This window comes from Corvus kubaryi, unplaced genomic scaffold, assembly GCF_017639235.1.
Source record: "Corvus kubaryi isolate FWS band 111438036 unplaced genomic scaffold, C.kubaryi_AGA036_p1.0 137, whole genome shotgun sequence".
NCBI classification, from domain to species: Eukaryota; Metazoa; Chordata; class Aves; order Passeriformes; family Corvidae; genus Corvus; species Corvus kubaryi.
This window is the reverse complement of record NW_024580671.1, coordinates 20,516,631-20,531,027: the sequence shown is the minus strand read 5'-3', so window position 1 is coordinate 20,531,027 and position 14,397 is coordinate 20,516,631. Positions and strand designations below refer to the sequence as shown.

The following is a 14,397-nucleotide window of genomic DNA, read 5'->3' as shown; positions in this document are numbered from 1 at the left end:
ATTATATTTACAGCACAGCAGACTGGCTGTCATCAGAGAAGCTTGAATGAAAACTTTTTGGTGAAATGATGTTACTGCTAATGTGAGAATTATCGTAGCAGTTTTATTTGTCATAAACTTGTGTTCTTTCATCTGATTGCTTGGTACAGATTTTAACTGTATTTTACATATAAATTAGTTACAAAACAATGGCTGAAGTAGGGACTGCCAGTTTTTTGGGGTGACCTTTTTACCATCCTTCAAATGAATCAACAATAGCTGTAATCAGGACCTTGTCCCTGCCCATGACTTCTTGAAAATCACTTGGCAGTGAATTGCAGTGATGTGCCTGCTGATACTTGCTGGTGGGTTTGGATGCACACCAAGGTTTTTGGGGAGGCTGTTATTGTTCCTGCCTACTGAGTGCCTGAGCTGAGTTGTAGTGTTGGTGTTGATGGACTTCCTGTGCTGCTGGCTGAAGATCTGCATGTGCTGTAGGTAGTGTGAAGTGGTGGGTGCCTGGAGCTTTTTTGATGTCATCTGGCACTTGAGGATGTTTAGTGCTTTTACAGGGCAGCACATCTGCATGTTGAGTCAGCAGGAGGCTGTGGAGGTCAGACATGTGTGTTGTGTTCTTATTGTGATTCCCTTGTGGCTGTGGAGCAGGTGAGCAAGTGGACTGATGGATGGGAGCTAGTGCTTGATAATCTTTTGTCACTAAAATAAACATCAGTCATTATGCAGGGCAGTCCGGTGTTGCAAAGGCATCTTTCATCTGTCAGCGTGTTCCTGCCCTGAGGCTCACTTCTGCTGATCAGAAGGGATGCAACTTTTTCCCCATCACTTCCTTCTGTTAGTGAAGAGCTGCCAAGCACTTGCTGGCTTATGTGCTGTGAAATACACCTTTTGTAATCAACTTATTGCTGAATTGCTTTTTTATCAGTTTCTTTCACAGGCCTCCTTTTTTTCAAGAGGAGCCTGTTGTATTTGCCTTCACTTTCTGACCCATGCCTTTCTGCTGCCCCAGCTGGACACTGTTACTAACTTTCATGCCTGTGAATCGAGTGTGTCACAGTACTCTGGCTTTCAGGTCATTCAGAGTAATAATTCACTTTTGGACTTTCTTGAAAATACAGTGCCTAAAGGTGCCTCACTAGGAGTTTGATTGGCAGGAGGGTGTTGCACAGGTGATCTGTGTGTAACATCTGTGTAGCAGTGAGGTAAGGCATTGTACTTGCTCAGAGCAATGCTGACTGAGCTCTTGTGCATTGTAAGAGTAGCAGAAATCAGTAACACCTGAAGCAGTTAATGGTGGTGAGATCATGCCAGGCACAGGAGAGGTGGGTGGGTGAGCTGCAGCCTGGCTCTCACAGGCTCTATAGGTGGAATGTTTTTGCATGTAATTTACATCAGCAAGAAACAGTAGTAATTGTCTGTTAGCTATTTACACTAAGTGAGAGCACCCAGGGGAATCTAAATGGCTAAAATCTTTCTGAATGATGCAAGAGGCCTTTCATAGAGAGGTTGTTCTTACAAACTGAAATGGTGTTCATGTAGTTACATTATTTGTGAAGGTTATGTTTCCTAGGTTAAAGGGAGCAGTCCTTCTCTTCTTGTTCATAAGTGAAGAGGGAGTCACGTTCTCTGATGTCGTCATTGAGCATTTCTGTAGAAGTCACACAGCCATGTGTTGGCCTCAGCTTAGTAATGTATCTGCCTAGATTTTCCACAGATTTTATGTGGGTAAAAATACGTATCTAGGTAGAGAAGACTCAATTTAGGCAGGCAGAACAGAAATAAAAGTTCTTGTCCTTCCTGATTTGCCTTTGCATGCAAGTCCTTTCTTCTAGCAAGCTGAATGATTCTCTTAGTGACAGGCTCTGCTCAGTACTTTTGGTCTCCAGGGGGTCCTTTCTGTCCCCTCTGCCTTTAACCTGGTTGCTCTGTGATCTCCCTGTTGTCTGTGAATAACCTGCATGCTTCAATATGCTGCCAAATCTTACCTCTGCTGAAGGAGCAATCTTGCCTTCCTCGAAATCCACCTCCTCTCACTGCTGTGTACAATGTGTTGCCGCATGCTGAAGGCCGAAAGAAAATTTGTGCAGTCTGAGAGTTCCTAATGGACAGCAAGGAGTAGGCAGTCCACCAGTCTGGTGTTTGAGGAAGAATATTATTTAGAAAGCGATCATTTTTCTGGTACTGTTTTTGTAGCAGGACTATGTGGCTCTTACTAAAGTTACTGAGGAGTGTTTTGATGGACTTCTCACTTCTGAACACCACTGTGGTAACATGAAGCAACCCACTTTATCTGCAATATTTTACCATAAAGAGAGTGGTCATCTGAGTTAATGCTTTTCTGTGTGTATCAACAGGTCTTTCAGGGAAATGTGGAAGGTTAAAAACATTTTTATTGCCTTTTGACTACAAGAAAGTAGGCTGGCTGTTTGTAGTCTGCTTTACCTCTCTAGTGTTTTGACTGCATGTGTGGTATGTTTGCCTGATGCTTTCTTCCAAGTAGATAGGAATTTATTTAGGAGATTCCAGTCATCTTGTTGTCCTTGTTCCTGCAGCTTCCTGCAAATAAGACAACAGAAAATGTTCTTTACTGTTTTGCCAGCCAAAACAGATCCCACAGAGTGTAAAGAACATGAGTGAACATAGTTGAGCTGTAGCATGCACTAGCTTTCAGGGTATGCTTGCAGCATGCCAAGCACCCAGCCCTTGCTGGCAGCACCCAGACCCAGGGCAGTGCCTGTACTTTGTGCATCAGATCTGAAAACTAGGAAGAAGCTCTGGGATAGGTACTGGGAGTTCTGTGAAACTTTAAAGGCAGAAATAGTCTGCTGTGGGCATGCTGCAGGCAGGGGAGCCAGTAAGGACACAGAGTGACTTCTCCTGTTAGATTTGAACCACTTAACTTGTTCTTCAAAACAACTTCGGGGGAATATGAGGGCATATGAGAAGCTAGATGTTGAGGAAAACAGGAGATTAGCACTTCTTACTGATTTAAGAAACTGTAAGTATAATGCTGATGTGTCCTGCCATACCCCTATACAGCGCATGAAAACAGTAGTATTCAGGAGAGTCAGTATGCTTAGGTGTCCCTCCCCCAGCTAGACAGTGGTGCTTCTGAGGTCCTGTGTGTTCTGTGGTTCAGGTCTAGGTGCCCCCGTGAAACTGCGTGAGGAATGCCTTGTCCTCTGGCAGTACCTCTGCTACAGCAGCAGCAGAGCTGTGCTGTCACAGCATGGCAGGTTCTGAACATGTCGTTCAGGTTTGACTTCTGAACAGAATCAGAGGGCAGAGCTTCTCCTGGTAAGTTCCAGGTGTACTGAAGTGTATGATGGCATCAGGTGACCAAAATCCATCTGCTGAGGTGGTGGCAATTCTAGGTGGGCTCAGTCTTGGAGATTTGCTTGCTGTGGGAGCAGTCCTGGTAAAAGGGTAGTGGCTTTATGCCTCTGAAATGCCTGACAGGTTAGGTACCCAAATGCTTTATATGGTTTATAATTGAAATGCAGTTAGTTTTATTTTCATTTTATGGTTCAGGAAACTGAGACATAGTGTTCATGGTGTCACTCTATCTGCATGAGCAAGACAATCAGATTCTTCTAAATTTAACCCAAAGCTAAATCTCTTCTGTGTGTCAATGTATCAGTACTGTTCTGTCAGATTTTTCTTCACTAGCTGTGTACCTGAGCATAGCTTCATGATTTCATGCAGACTGATGTGTATCACTTCTGAGCCCTGAAAGAGTCTCTGATTTTTGTTGTTTCTATGGTATGTTGTGCAGTGGTGGGATAGGAGCCAGCAGTAGCATCCTAGGTGGAAAAGAAGATTATTTTCACTGGCTGCCTAATACTTGGGCAACAAACCAATTCTAAGCACACAGAAGTACAGTTTTGGGGACACTGTTCAAATAAATGAATGCATGAAAAATATTAGTGATGATTGATCCTCTACTTAAATTATGAATGATCTTGCAATTTGCTTTAAACACATGATAAATAACTTAATGTTTTTTTTTTAGTTGATGTCCATCAGCATATTAGGTGTTTCTGCTTGGCTGAGAGACTACTTGAATAATGTTCTCACTTTAACTGCAGAAACAAGGTAAAGCTTTAGTTAAACTTTTAATCTGTGTGAGTGACTGATTGTGGTAGATGTTGTTCATTCTGTATGGCAAGCTTCCTAATTAGGATTTGTAGAATTAAGAATCCTTCAGTTAAACTAATAATTTTTTTATTTAAAGGTGCATTTTTTTGCCACAATTTCAGGCATCAGTTGAAATTAGAAACGGGGAAAGGATAGGGTTTCAATCTTGTGCCTTTCTCTTCTGACAGGGTTCAATTTTTGGCCCTTTGACAACTTGTAATCATATTATATTACTATTTAGTTTTGAATACTTTATTCAGTCCAGGGATTTAGGAATTCTGTTAATTTTATTGCACCAGTGTTTATGAGCCCTAGTGATAAAACAGGGCCTCACTGTGCTACTTACTGTGCAAGTGCAGGACAGGAAGATTGCCTTTGCTCCAGAGAGGTTTTGGACAATGCATTACTTTTTGGTACTCAAATGCACCATTTGACCTTAAAACCACGTTGAAGAGATTTCTGTGAAATGTGTAAGGTGCTGGAAAGAACACATCTGCTAATCAACCATTTTCTTTTTAACGGCTGTATTTTTTTTCCTATGTATCATTTTTGTGTGATTATGCTTTTTTTGATTTTTGTTCTGATTGGTTTTAGGGTGGAGGAGGCTGTCATTTTGACTTACTTTCCTGTGGTCCACCCGGTTATGATTGCAGTCTGCTGTTTCCTCATCATAGTTGGAATGCTGGGGTACTGTGGAACGGTAAAAAGAAATCTGTTGCTCCTTGTCTGGGTATGTTTCATAACTTCTCTTTTGTTTCAGGAGTTAGAAAGGTTTTAATCCACAGGCACTTGATAAATACTGATTATTTTTTATTACCATGTTGAGTTATGGTATTGGTGAGGAATTGTAATTGCAAAGCACACAGTAGGAAATAATTTATTGCCTAGACTGCATTATGCTGTGACTGAAAGACAAGCAGTGTCTCAACTGCAAAAATCCACTTCATTTAGTAGAGGAGTTGGTGAAGGGAAAAATAACTCAAACTCTTAAGTACTAATAATTATAGGGACATGAGTCTCAGTACTCTGAAATAAACCCATATGCTACTGTTTTGACTCTTAGCTGTGCAATAGCTACCTAACCTAGGCTTTGCTTTATTCCACAATTGACTGTGTGTGTAAAGTAACAGCACTTGTAGCTGACAAAAGTTAATTCTGAGTGTGTTCAGAAGCTTTGTCTTCTCTTACATGGATGTGGAATTTTTCAGTTGCATTTGGTTGCAAGCAAGTTTTAAAATAAATTCCAAGTACTCATCTTTTTCCTTTGTTTGGAGAGTATATAACTGAGCTGGAAGCAGCTGAAGTGTAGTAGTCTTTCCTGCGCATGGCTCTGTGTACAGTTTAACTGTGACGTGGCTTTGACCGTCAAGGGAGCCAACTATTTTCTTCATCTGGAAGTCAGTGAATTTGAGGACAATAAAAGAAACAGTCAACCAAAAACCAACAAAAAAAATGCCATTCCAGCAAAAGCCCATCAAGTTCACACAAATTTTAAAGGTTTAGAGTTAAAATTTTTAGCCTGTTGGCAGTACTGAAATCCAAGAGTGCCACATACCTGTATGCTTCTTAAAAGTGTAGCTGTAGCTCTTTGCAGAATTGGACTCTGTTTTTTAACATGAGGATAAGCAGGATTCCAAGCAGTCTGTAAGTCCAAGAGAGCAGGAGCAATGGACGTGAAAGAGGTGTATCAGACTTGACTACTCTAATTACAGTAAGAGAAAGTGGGCAGATATGACCCTTCACCTCTTGAGGTTTTCGTAAGGTTATAAGATTACTTTCATAATCTGTTCTTTATTTTATAGTTGTGATAGTTTTTAATACTAATTAAACTAATTAACAGGTAAAAACAACTATACGATGTAGATCAATGCCATGTAGTATCTGGGGAAAGAAAACGTCATTTTCAGTATAAGCTTTGAAAAAGCCCACCTAACTATTTCAAGAGAAAATGAAGTTAAAACTAGTTTTGGCCTTCAGTTTATTTACACTGCAAGTGGAAAGAAAAAATCATTTATAGCCTTTAGTGCCATCTGGAAATAAATCAACTGAAGTGTGTTTAGGCAGTCAAGTTATACTAAATCAAAACAAGACATTTCTATCATTTTATGTTGCAATATTTCATTTTCAGCAGCTTGAGATTTGCTCTTGCTAAAAAAACTGATAAGCAAAACTAAATGATATCTTCCTAAGTATGTCATTGTCTTTGATTGATTGTTAAATGAATGCAGTTGTGTTATACCATAGAGAAGTATGCAGACATAAGTCAATGCTTCATTCATCAGACTAATCCAAAAACTGATGGATCAACAAAATGAGCTTTTGTTCAACCAGATGAACTAAAAGAAAAGAACCTTCATGTTAAACATTAACAACCTCTTCAATCATGCTTTTAATCTTCTTTTTGAAGTACATGAAAGCCATAATGATGGCATGCACAGATATTTGGATACAAGTCTTGACATCCTGGCAGCGTGCTCATTGCTAGTGCTGATGTTAATTGAAATGGATTTTTATAAAATGTAATAAAGTGTAAGGACAATAAAATAGAGATAGTGTTAGGTTTTAATACATTTGAATACATAATCATTTTCATTTGTTTTTGAAATTTTGTCTTGCAATTAAATGCTTGAAACCTTTCTGTCTTCACATGGGGGCATAAGTATAAATCAAACTCATGTTTGCTCAGCTTAATAGAAGGAAAATGTAAAACCACAGTCGTCTGAGGTGTATACTCTGGAGTTTTTGTAGAACCAGCCTTTTAAAGCTATGATCATTTAATTTCAATCACTTCAGAAATATGTCCTGAAGGGTAGTTGGTCTGAAGAGTCCATGTGTACCTTGAGTTTCTATATTTTTTTTGTGTGATTGACCAACCTCCTCATGTAGAAGTAGCTGTGATGCCAGCCTAAAGTGGAAGATCTGGGCTCTTCCAAGTCACTGACTTGGATGCATGAAAGTCCAAGGATGGGAAAGTAGAGTCCAGGTTTTATGGTGGTTGGTACAGTTCTTTCAAAAAGATTCGTTCTGGGTTTGGAAAAAAAATACTTTGCCTCTCTTCTTCTGAGGCCCTGTACATTTTGGATTGTTTTCGAAGTCTGCTGTGCACATTGCCTAACAAAAAATAACCCAATATATTCTTTAAGAATAGTAACCTTAAGTATGTTTTTGGGTTTTTTTTGTTTTTTTTAAGTTCATGTTTTATGAAAATAAGAAGAGTAAGCTCTGTTGCTTGACAAGAAGAGCTTAATGAAAATCCCACTGGAAAATACTTCCTGGCTGGCGTTTTCATTGCAAGTTCTTGTGTTTATAATCATGACTTTTCTGTAACTGCAGCATTCAAACAGCACAGGATTCAAATTCGTCTGCATATGTTTTCACAAAGGGAAAACTGTTAGAAATACTTGATGGTCAGTAGAACAAATCCTGTTACTGATTTTTATCATAAAGTTGACAGAGTAATAAATATTTCTCAGAGCTAAACATTGTTAGACCCTGTTGGTGTGTGGTCAAACCGCTTATTAATTCAGTTATGGTGGAACCTGGTTATAAATTGGACCCTGGCAGACTAAGCCATGTATTGCGTTGAAACACAACCAGACAAACCATCATTAAACTAGTGGTTTCTGTGAAGTCTATCTAAAGAATGATGAGATACTGTTGACCGTATCAACACTTGAGGCAAATTCTTCTGTCTGCATTCACCCACTTCAGTCCGTGTGGATGCAGAGGTGATAAGGGTGATTAAATTTGGACATCTGCTATGTTGCAAGATACCAATAACTGCTAATGTCTTCTTCCTAGAAAGCATTCTTACTCTGTGTGAAATGTTAGCTGCTCTACAGTACCACAGCCATCAACTATTCTGTAGTACTTATGACTACAGTTGGCAGGAATTAATATGAGCCTTCAGTGATAATAAATTTTGTTGTCTGTTTTCTTTTCGTTTTTGTGGCAGCAGTTGTATAGTTTGTTTGCTCTGTAGTAATAAAGAATATTTGTTCCTATCCATGTGGACTCTTAGCACAGTTACAGCTGCTCCAATACCTTGTACTAACATTTGGCACTGGAATTGTTATTTACCAACCAAAAGTATTTCTTCATTATTTAGATACCAAGCATTGAAGGGAATAAGTAACTAACAGGCATACTTGGTGTAAACCCGTGCAGTTTGGTATTAAGCTGGACAGACTGAGTTTGTATTTAGTGGCTTTTATCAACAGCCCATTTACAAATGTGGTATGAGTGGGAGGAGGACAGTGAGTAACAAGACAGGTTAGCCTGCCTGTTGGGGAAGATGAAACAGGAAAGCCTTATAAATATGATTGCCTGACAAAAGACTTTGGGAATATGAAAACTACAGGCGACATCGAAATGAAAGCCACTTTTGAAATACCAAATCTTAGTTACTGAACAACTGGAAAACAATGGTATGGCCGACTGAAGGTAATCCCCTCTTGATTGAACAATACCCTCTGCTTGCAGGCAGGTCCAAGGGTCAGAGCAGACCCTACTAGCTCAGCAGAGGGGGTCCAAAGAGTAGTTTTTAGAAGTTAAGATGTAACACTCTATGGTAATATAAGAACTCTTATAGGCTGTATGTAAATGCTATAGGATTTGTATCTTGTATTAGATTGGTTAGTGACAATTAGAATATTCAGTACAGAAGATGATTTATTGTATTGTAACCAGGACTTCACCATTCCATTCTATTCTATTCTCATCACTTCTTCTTCACTCTCATTCCTCTCGCTCGCTCTCTCTCTTACCCGCTTACTCTCTTGCTCTCTTGGGCCTGCTCAGAGCTGCCAGCTGCAGCTCTGAGCAGTGCCCCTATACCCACGCCCTTTGCAATAAACCGCATGTTCCGAGATCTGCCTATAGAGATCTCTCGTCACCGTCCGTCTACGCCCAGTCCAGACTGAACCACAAAGCTCCCACCAGTCTGGCGCCCATCGTGATTGCCGAACCCACACCCAGCACCTACAGTCTGGCGCACAACGTGATTGAAGGCCCGGTGCAGCTTTCTCCATCTGTGGGAGACTTCTCCATGGATGGTAACTAAAAGACCAGTTATAGCCACCTAGAACGTGTCGTGAGCACGGCATACCGTTGCTGCGCATCGTAAAAGCCGGAGCTCTATAATTCTGCTGAGGCAGCCCTCGAGCACGGGGATTACCTGGAGCTCTTGGAGGGAATTGCCTGGCAGTCCTCGAGCACAGGTGGCCACTGCTGCGCAGCGGCTCCCTGGAGCTCTTTGAGGAAGTTTGCGTGGCACCCCTTGAGCACGGACACCCTGCTAAGCAGCGCCGACCGGAGCTCTACAGAGGGACCCTGCCGCGCGCCCCGAGCACAGGCGAGTAGTGCTCAGCACCGCCCGCACTGGAGCTCAGTGTGGACCCACCCGTGAGGTCGTGAGCACGGAAAGCCGTTGCCAAGCGACGCCTAAAACTGGAGCTCTGAGAAAGGACCCAAAAGCAGCGTCCTGAGCGCCGAGTGGAGTGCCTGGCCAGCCCCCCACGACGGACCTCTGACTAAGGACACTGCTCCTGCGACATCATCTAAGTGAGTATCATACTGGTCTAATAATGGGACAAATCCACTCTGCCCATGACAGAGATCTCTATAAGCAACTTAAGCATTTACTTATAAGCTCTGGTTCAAGACAATTACCTAAACAGGAGCTAAAAAACCTCTTAGAATGGACTCTGATTAATTTCCCAAATGCTGACCGTTCAGCAGTCTACACCAGAGACTTTTGGGACTCAGTGGGAATCAAATTATTTAATGCCATATCACGCTGGGACAAGAGTACCGCAGAACTCATCCCGGCTTGTGCAGCGTTAATGGAACTATTCGCCGTGCCCCCCCCCACCGCCGCGCAGCTCCGCCCCGCCCCCTCGCCCGCCGCCGCCTCAATCGGCCGTGCCAGAGTCACGGAGCCAGTCCCCCGCGGCCCCGCCGCCTCCTCGCCCGCCGCCACCGAGATTGGCTGCGCCACTCCCGAGCTCTGCCGTGCCATCATCGCCCCTGCCGGGTCCCATCCCCGCGCCGCAGCCGCCCCCGCCGGGGTCCCCCGACACCGCACGGCCGTATCCCTCCGCGCAGCGCAGCCTCGCCTCAGAAGCCGCAAGCAGGGGGGGTATGGAGGGCAATGATGCAGCTCCAGTGGCAGGGGAGACGGAGAGCCCCTCTGCCGGAGCTGATGCTTTAAAACTAACACAAGTAGACTCTGAAAAGCAGCCAGATTTGTTTGCAATGAGCCCCAGAGCCCCGCCAGCGAGCGGCGGGGATCTTGCAACCCAGAAAGAGAAAATGAGTTCTGAGAGTTTGTCAGCGCTACCTTCTGAATCAAAAAATCCTCCAAAGTGCTCAGATTATTCTCAGTTAACAGATTGCCATGAAATAAGACCCCAAATCTATAAAGATGAAAGTCTTAGTCTGTTAACTAAGCCTGTGATAGCTAGCCAACAGCCTGACAGTCCTAAAACGTGGGCTGCTATCCACACTCTCGAAATTAAAGAACTAAAAAGTGCTGTAAGATACAGTGGTATTTGCTCACCGTATCTTAAACAACTGCTAAAAAGTACCCTAAAAGGAACACATCAAACTTTAAAACGCATTTTAAATCAACAGAAAAGGGGAAAAGCCTAGGCTACACCTCAAAGAAGGTTGAATAAAGCCTTGTATGTTTTTAATTTCTTGAACAGCTCTGCAGAAGAGCCTGACCCCCTCATTTTCAGACATTTCTTAAACAACAAAAAAGCAAAACTGAAAGAGCACCCCCCAGTTTTAATTAAGAATTTAGCATCAGGAAAAATAGAAAGACCATATGATCTTATAATGTGGGGAAAGGGATTTGCATGTCTCTCCACAGGTGAAGGAACCAAGTGGATTCCAGCAAAGAACGTGAAGCTGTACCACACATCAAAGCCCATTGTCGGTTCCACTTCAGCCAGTGACCCTGCAAGTGGAAGCCAGGAAGCAAGCACCCAGACCTGAAGTGCGCAGAATCACCAGAAGAAAGCGATCTGCCAAAAAACAGCTCAAGAAAAGAATGGAGTTTTAGTATTATTTATGTAGATGCATGTTGCTTTTAACCTTTTGTTTTTGTTTTTGCAGTGAAGCTTTACCTGTAAATCAACCAAAGACAAATGTCTGAGTTGCCTTAGCCAAATCTGCAGGCTCCGATACCATCTGTCTATCTGACACAAGCCCTGACAAACCTTTCTCAACTTATTGAGTGCCTTTCCCAGAAGGTTTTGGTAATGTTACTTTTGATAAATATTGGCCATATGATAATCATCACATTTCTCCAACTCCCAGCCATAGACACCAGACTTGCATTGATTATCTTTTATTAGCACATGGGCATGGCTGTGAAGATTTTGAAGGATTATGCTGTATGAACTTATCCGATCATTCTGTTTCCATCCACAAACAGTTACAAAACCTAAGGGACCTAGCTAACCAAATTACAACAGATGACCCGTCTTGGCTAGACAGCTTGTTTGATGGTTGGAGCTTTGCACCTTGGCTAAGGGAACTCTGTAAAATAGGCTTGATTATTCTAGCAGTAATAATTATAGTTTTAGTAGCAGTACCTTGTATACTTCAGTGTGTGCAAAAAATGACAAGTAGGACTGTGTCTAATATCTTAATTGTTCATCAGAACGGGGGAGATGTTGGGGAAGATGAAAACAGGAAAGCCTTATAAATATGATTGCCTGACAAAAGATTTTGGGAATATGAAAACTATAAGTGACATCGAAATGAAAGCCACCTTTGAATTACCAAGTCTTAGTTACTGAACAACTGGAAAACAATGGTATGGCCGACTGAAGGTAATCCCCTCTTGATTGAACAATACCCTCTGCTTGCAGGCAGGTCCAAGGGTCAGAGCAGACCCTACTAGCTCAGCAGAAGGGGTCCAAAGAGTAGTTTTTAGGAGTTAAGATGTAACACTCTATGGTAATATAAGAACTCTTATAGGCTGTATGTAAATGCTATAGGATTTGTATCTTGTATTAGATTGGTTAGTGACAATTAGAATATTCAGTACAGAAGATGATTTATTGTATTGTAACCAAGACTTCACCATTCCACTCTTCGCACACTCTTACTCTCTCACTCTCTCTCTTACTCTTACACACTCTTACTCTCTCTTCACACACACTTCTTCACTCTCATTCCTCTCGCTCTCTCTCTCTCTTACCCGCTTACTCTCTTGCTCTCTTGGGCCTGCTCAGAGCTGTCAGCTGCAGCTCTGAGCAGTGCCCCTATACCCACGCCCTTTGCAATAAACCGCATGTTCCGAGATCTGCCTATAGAGATCTCTCGTCCCTGTCTCCGTCTACGCCCAGTCCAGACTGAACCCCAAAAGAACCGACACCTGCCTTGTTTGAAAGACTGGTTTAAATGTGTTTATAATACTGTAGTTCAGGTTTGATGAGAAGCTAGTACTCTGCTAAAGCTCAGTTTCAGATAGTCAGTGGGTAACTAAGGGCTGGACATTTAGATTACATTCTGAGGTACTGCTGGTTTGATGTTCCACTGGTAAGAGTAAATACACTTAAAGTTCACCAATTTTTATTATACCCCAGTAGTTTCAAATATGAGTAACTTTCTCAGAAAAATAGAGTATTTTTGTTCTTGCTATATTTCTAATTTTGAATTCAAACGTAAACTGCTGGAGATGATGCCTGTACTAACTATTATGCATTTTTTTGCCTTGAAATGGAGAGCAAGATTCTTTCCTGTTTAGATCAGGATTTTTAAGGTTCAAACAAGTTGTTCGATTTTGAGATGGATTTTGGTGATGCCACAATGCCACCACAGTGCTAAGCCAAGCTTTGCAGGAACATGTGCACTCTGCAGGCTCCCAGCTCTGTGGAGCGGAGTACATTGGTCCTGGGGTTCAGTGCCAGCCTCTCTGTCTGCCTGTGGAAGCATGGTGCATTTTGTTGACCTTGCCTTCCCCAACATAAATAAATCCTTGCTGTGTATGTCCTTAAAAGACTTTTTCTAAGGCAAGTGCTTTGAAACAGTGCCGAATTTCCTTAAGTAGGAGAGGGAGCTCACAGAGGAGACATGAGTTGCTTGGCCATGTGGCATATTGGGAATTGTGCAGTGATGAAGGTGCTGCCTGCAGAACACACAGCAAGCAAGAGCAGCTATGTATTTGAGCAGCGTGGGGGAGCATGACAAGAATTGAACTGCTGGGAGTGTCCAGGTCTTCTTCCAAGTACTTGACTTAAATCCAAATATTTGCTGTGATCATGGTGATGATCTGCTGCTTTCATCCAGGCACTGAGCAGCTGCCTTGAATGCTTTGCAGTGTTGCAGAGGCTACACAGCACAATTTGGTGCAGTTATCCAGCAGCTCCAAGTAGCAAGAACTGCCTGGCCTCTTGAGGGCAACGCATTTGACTTAGGACAGTGGGATTGGATAGTGCCGTTAGGAGGCCATAAATTTTAATTCTTTTGTGTATATATCTTCAATAATGCTTTAGGAAAGAGGCACAGTGTTGAGACGGAAGTTAGATATCTATTGACAGTAGTCATTTCATGATTCCAGTATGTTTACTGCATGCTGTACTTTTAGGCGCGCCTGATGGGAGCTGACTACTTTGTTCTTGGGGACTTACATCCTGAATGTTCGTTTGATTGGGTGTCACTGTGTTTGGCCTCATGATCCTTTTGGAGCAAGCCTTGTTGCTCTTACCTTCCTTGTTCCTGTTTTCCCTCATTCCCACTTGTTACGCTGTCAGTACTGCTTCTTCCCTCCAAGTCTTACAAATCGTTGATACCCAGGGCAGTAGAAGAGAATGAAACAGCACCAGAACTGAAAAGGGCTCTGGAATAATGCTCTCAGGTCAAAAGAGGAGGGAAGATAGCAAAAAAAAGGTTGGTGAAGTGATGGATGTGGGTACCCCAAAACTATTGAAAAGACGGACTAATATGAGAGTAGGTTCCAGGCACTGGGGTTGTTGAGGGTAGAGAGTTGTGAGTGATACCAGGATGGGAATGAGGGCTGCTGCATCTTGACTGAGAAAAGATGGGGAGCTGCTGAGATATGTGGTCTTTCTGCTGTAGTTAGGTTTTTTTTCTCCCCTCTGTCCTTTCCAGCTCTTCTTTTCTCATTGCTTGTTTGCCCAGGTTTTTTTTATTTGCTGAAATGAAAAGGGAATGGGGGAAGTTCCTAAGAGCAAGGAAGAAGTGTATGAATCCACAAAGCCCAGCCAAATCTCTGTGTCCTGTCTGAGA

At 42.3% G+C, this 14,397-nt stretch overlaps 1 protein-coding gene across 3 annotated transcripts in view; it reads left to right on the top strand.

Annotated features, from left to right (window-relative positions):
• Positions 1-14,397, top strand: part of TSPAN12 (tetraspanin 12) — a 46,927-nt gene that overhangs the window by 10,327 nt on the left and 22,203 nt on the right. For all 3 annotated transcript variants that reach the window (XM_042018108.1, XM_042018107.1, XM_042018106.1), the window contains exons 3-4: positions 4,010-4,092; positions 4,729-4,864. In XM_042018108.1, the coding sequence (XP_041874042.1) occupies positions 4,010-4,092; positions 4,729-4,864 (219 nt within the window). The remainder of the gene's footprint in view (positions 1-4,009; positions 4,093-4,728; positions 4,865-14,397) is intronic.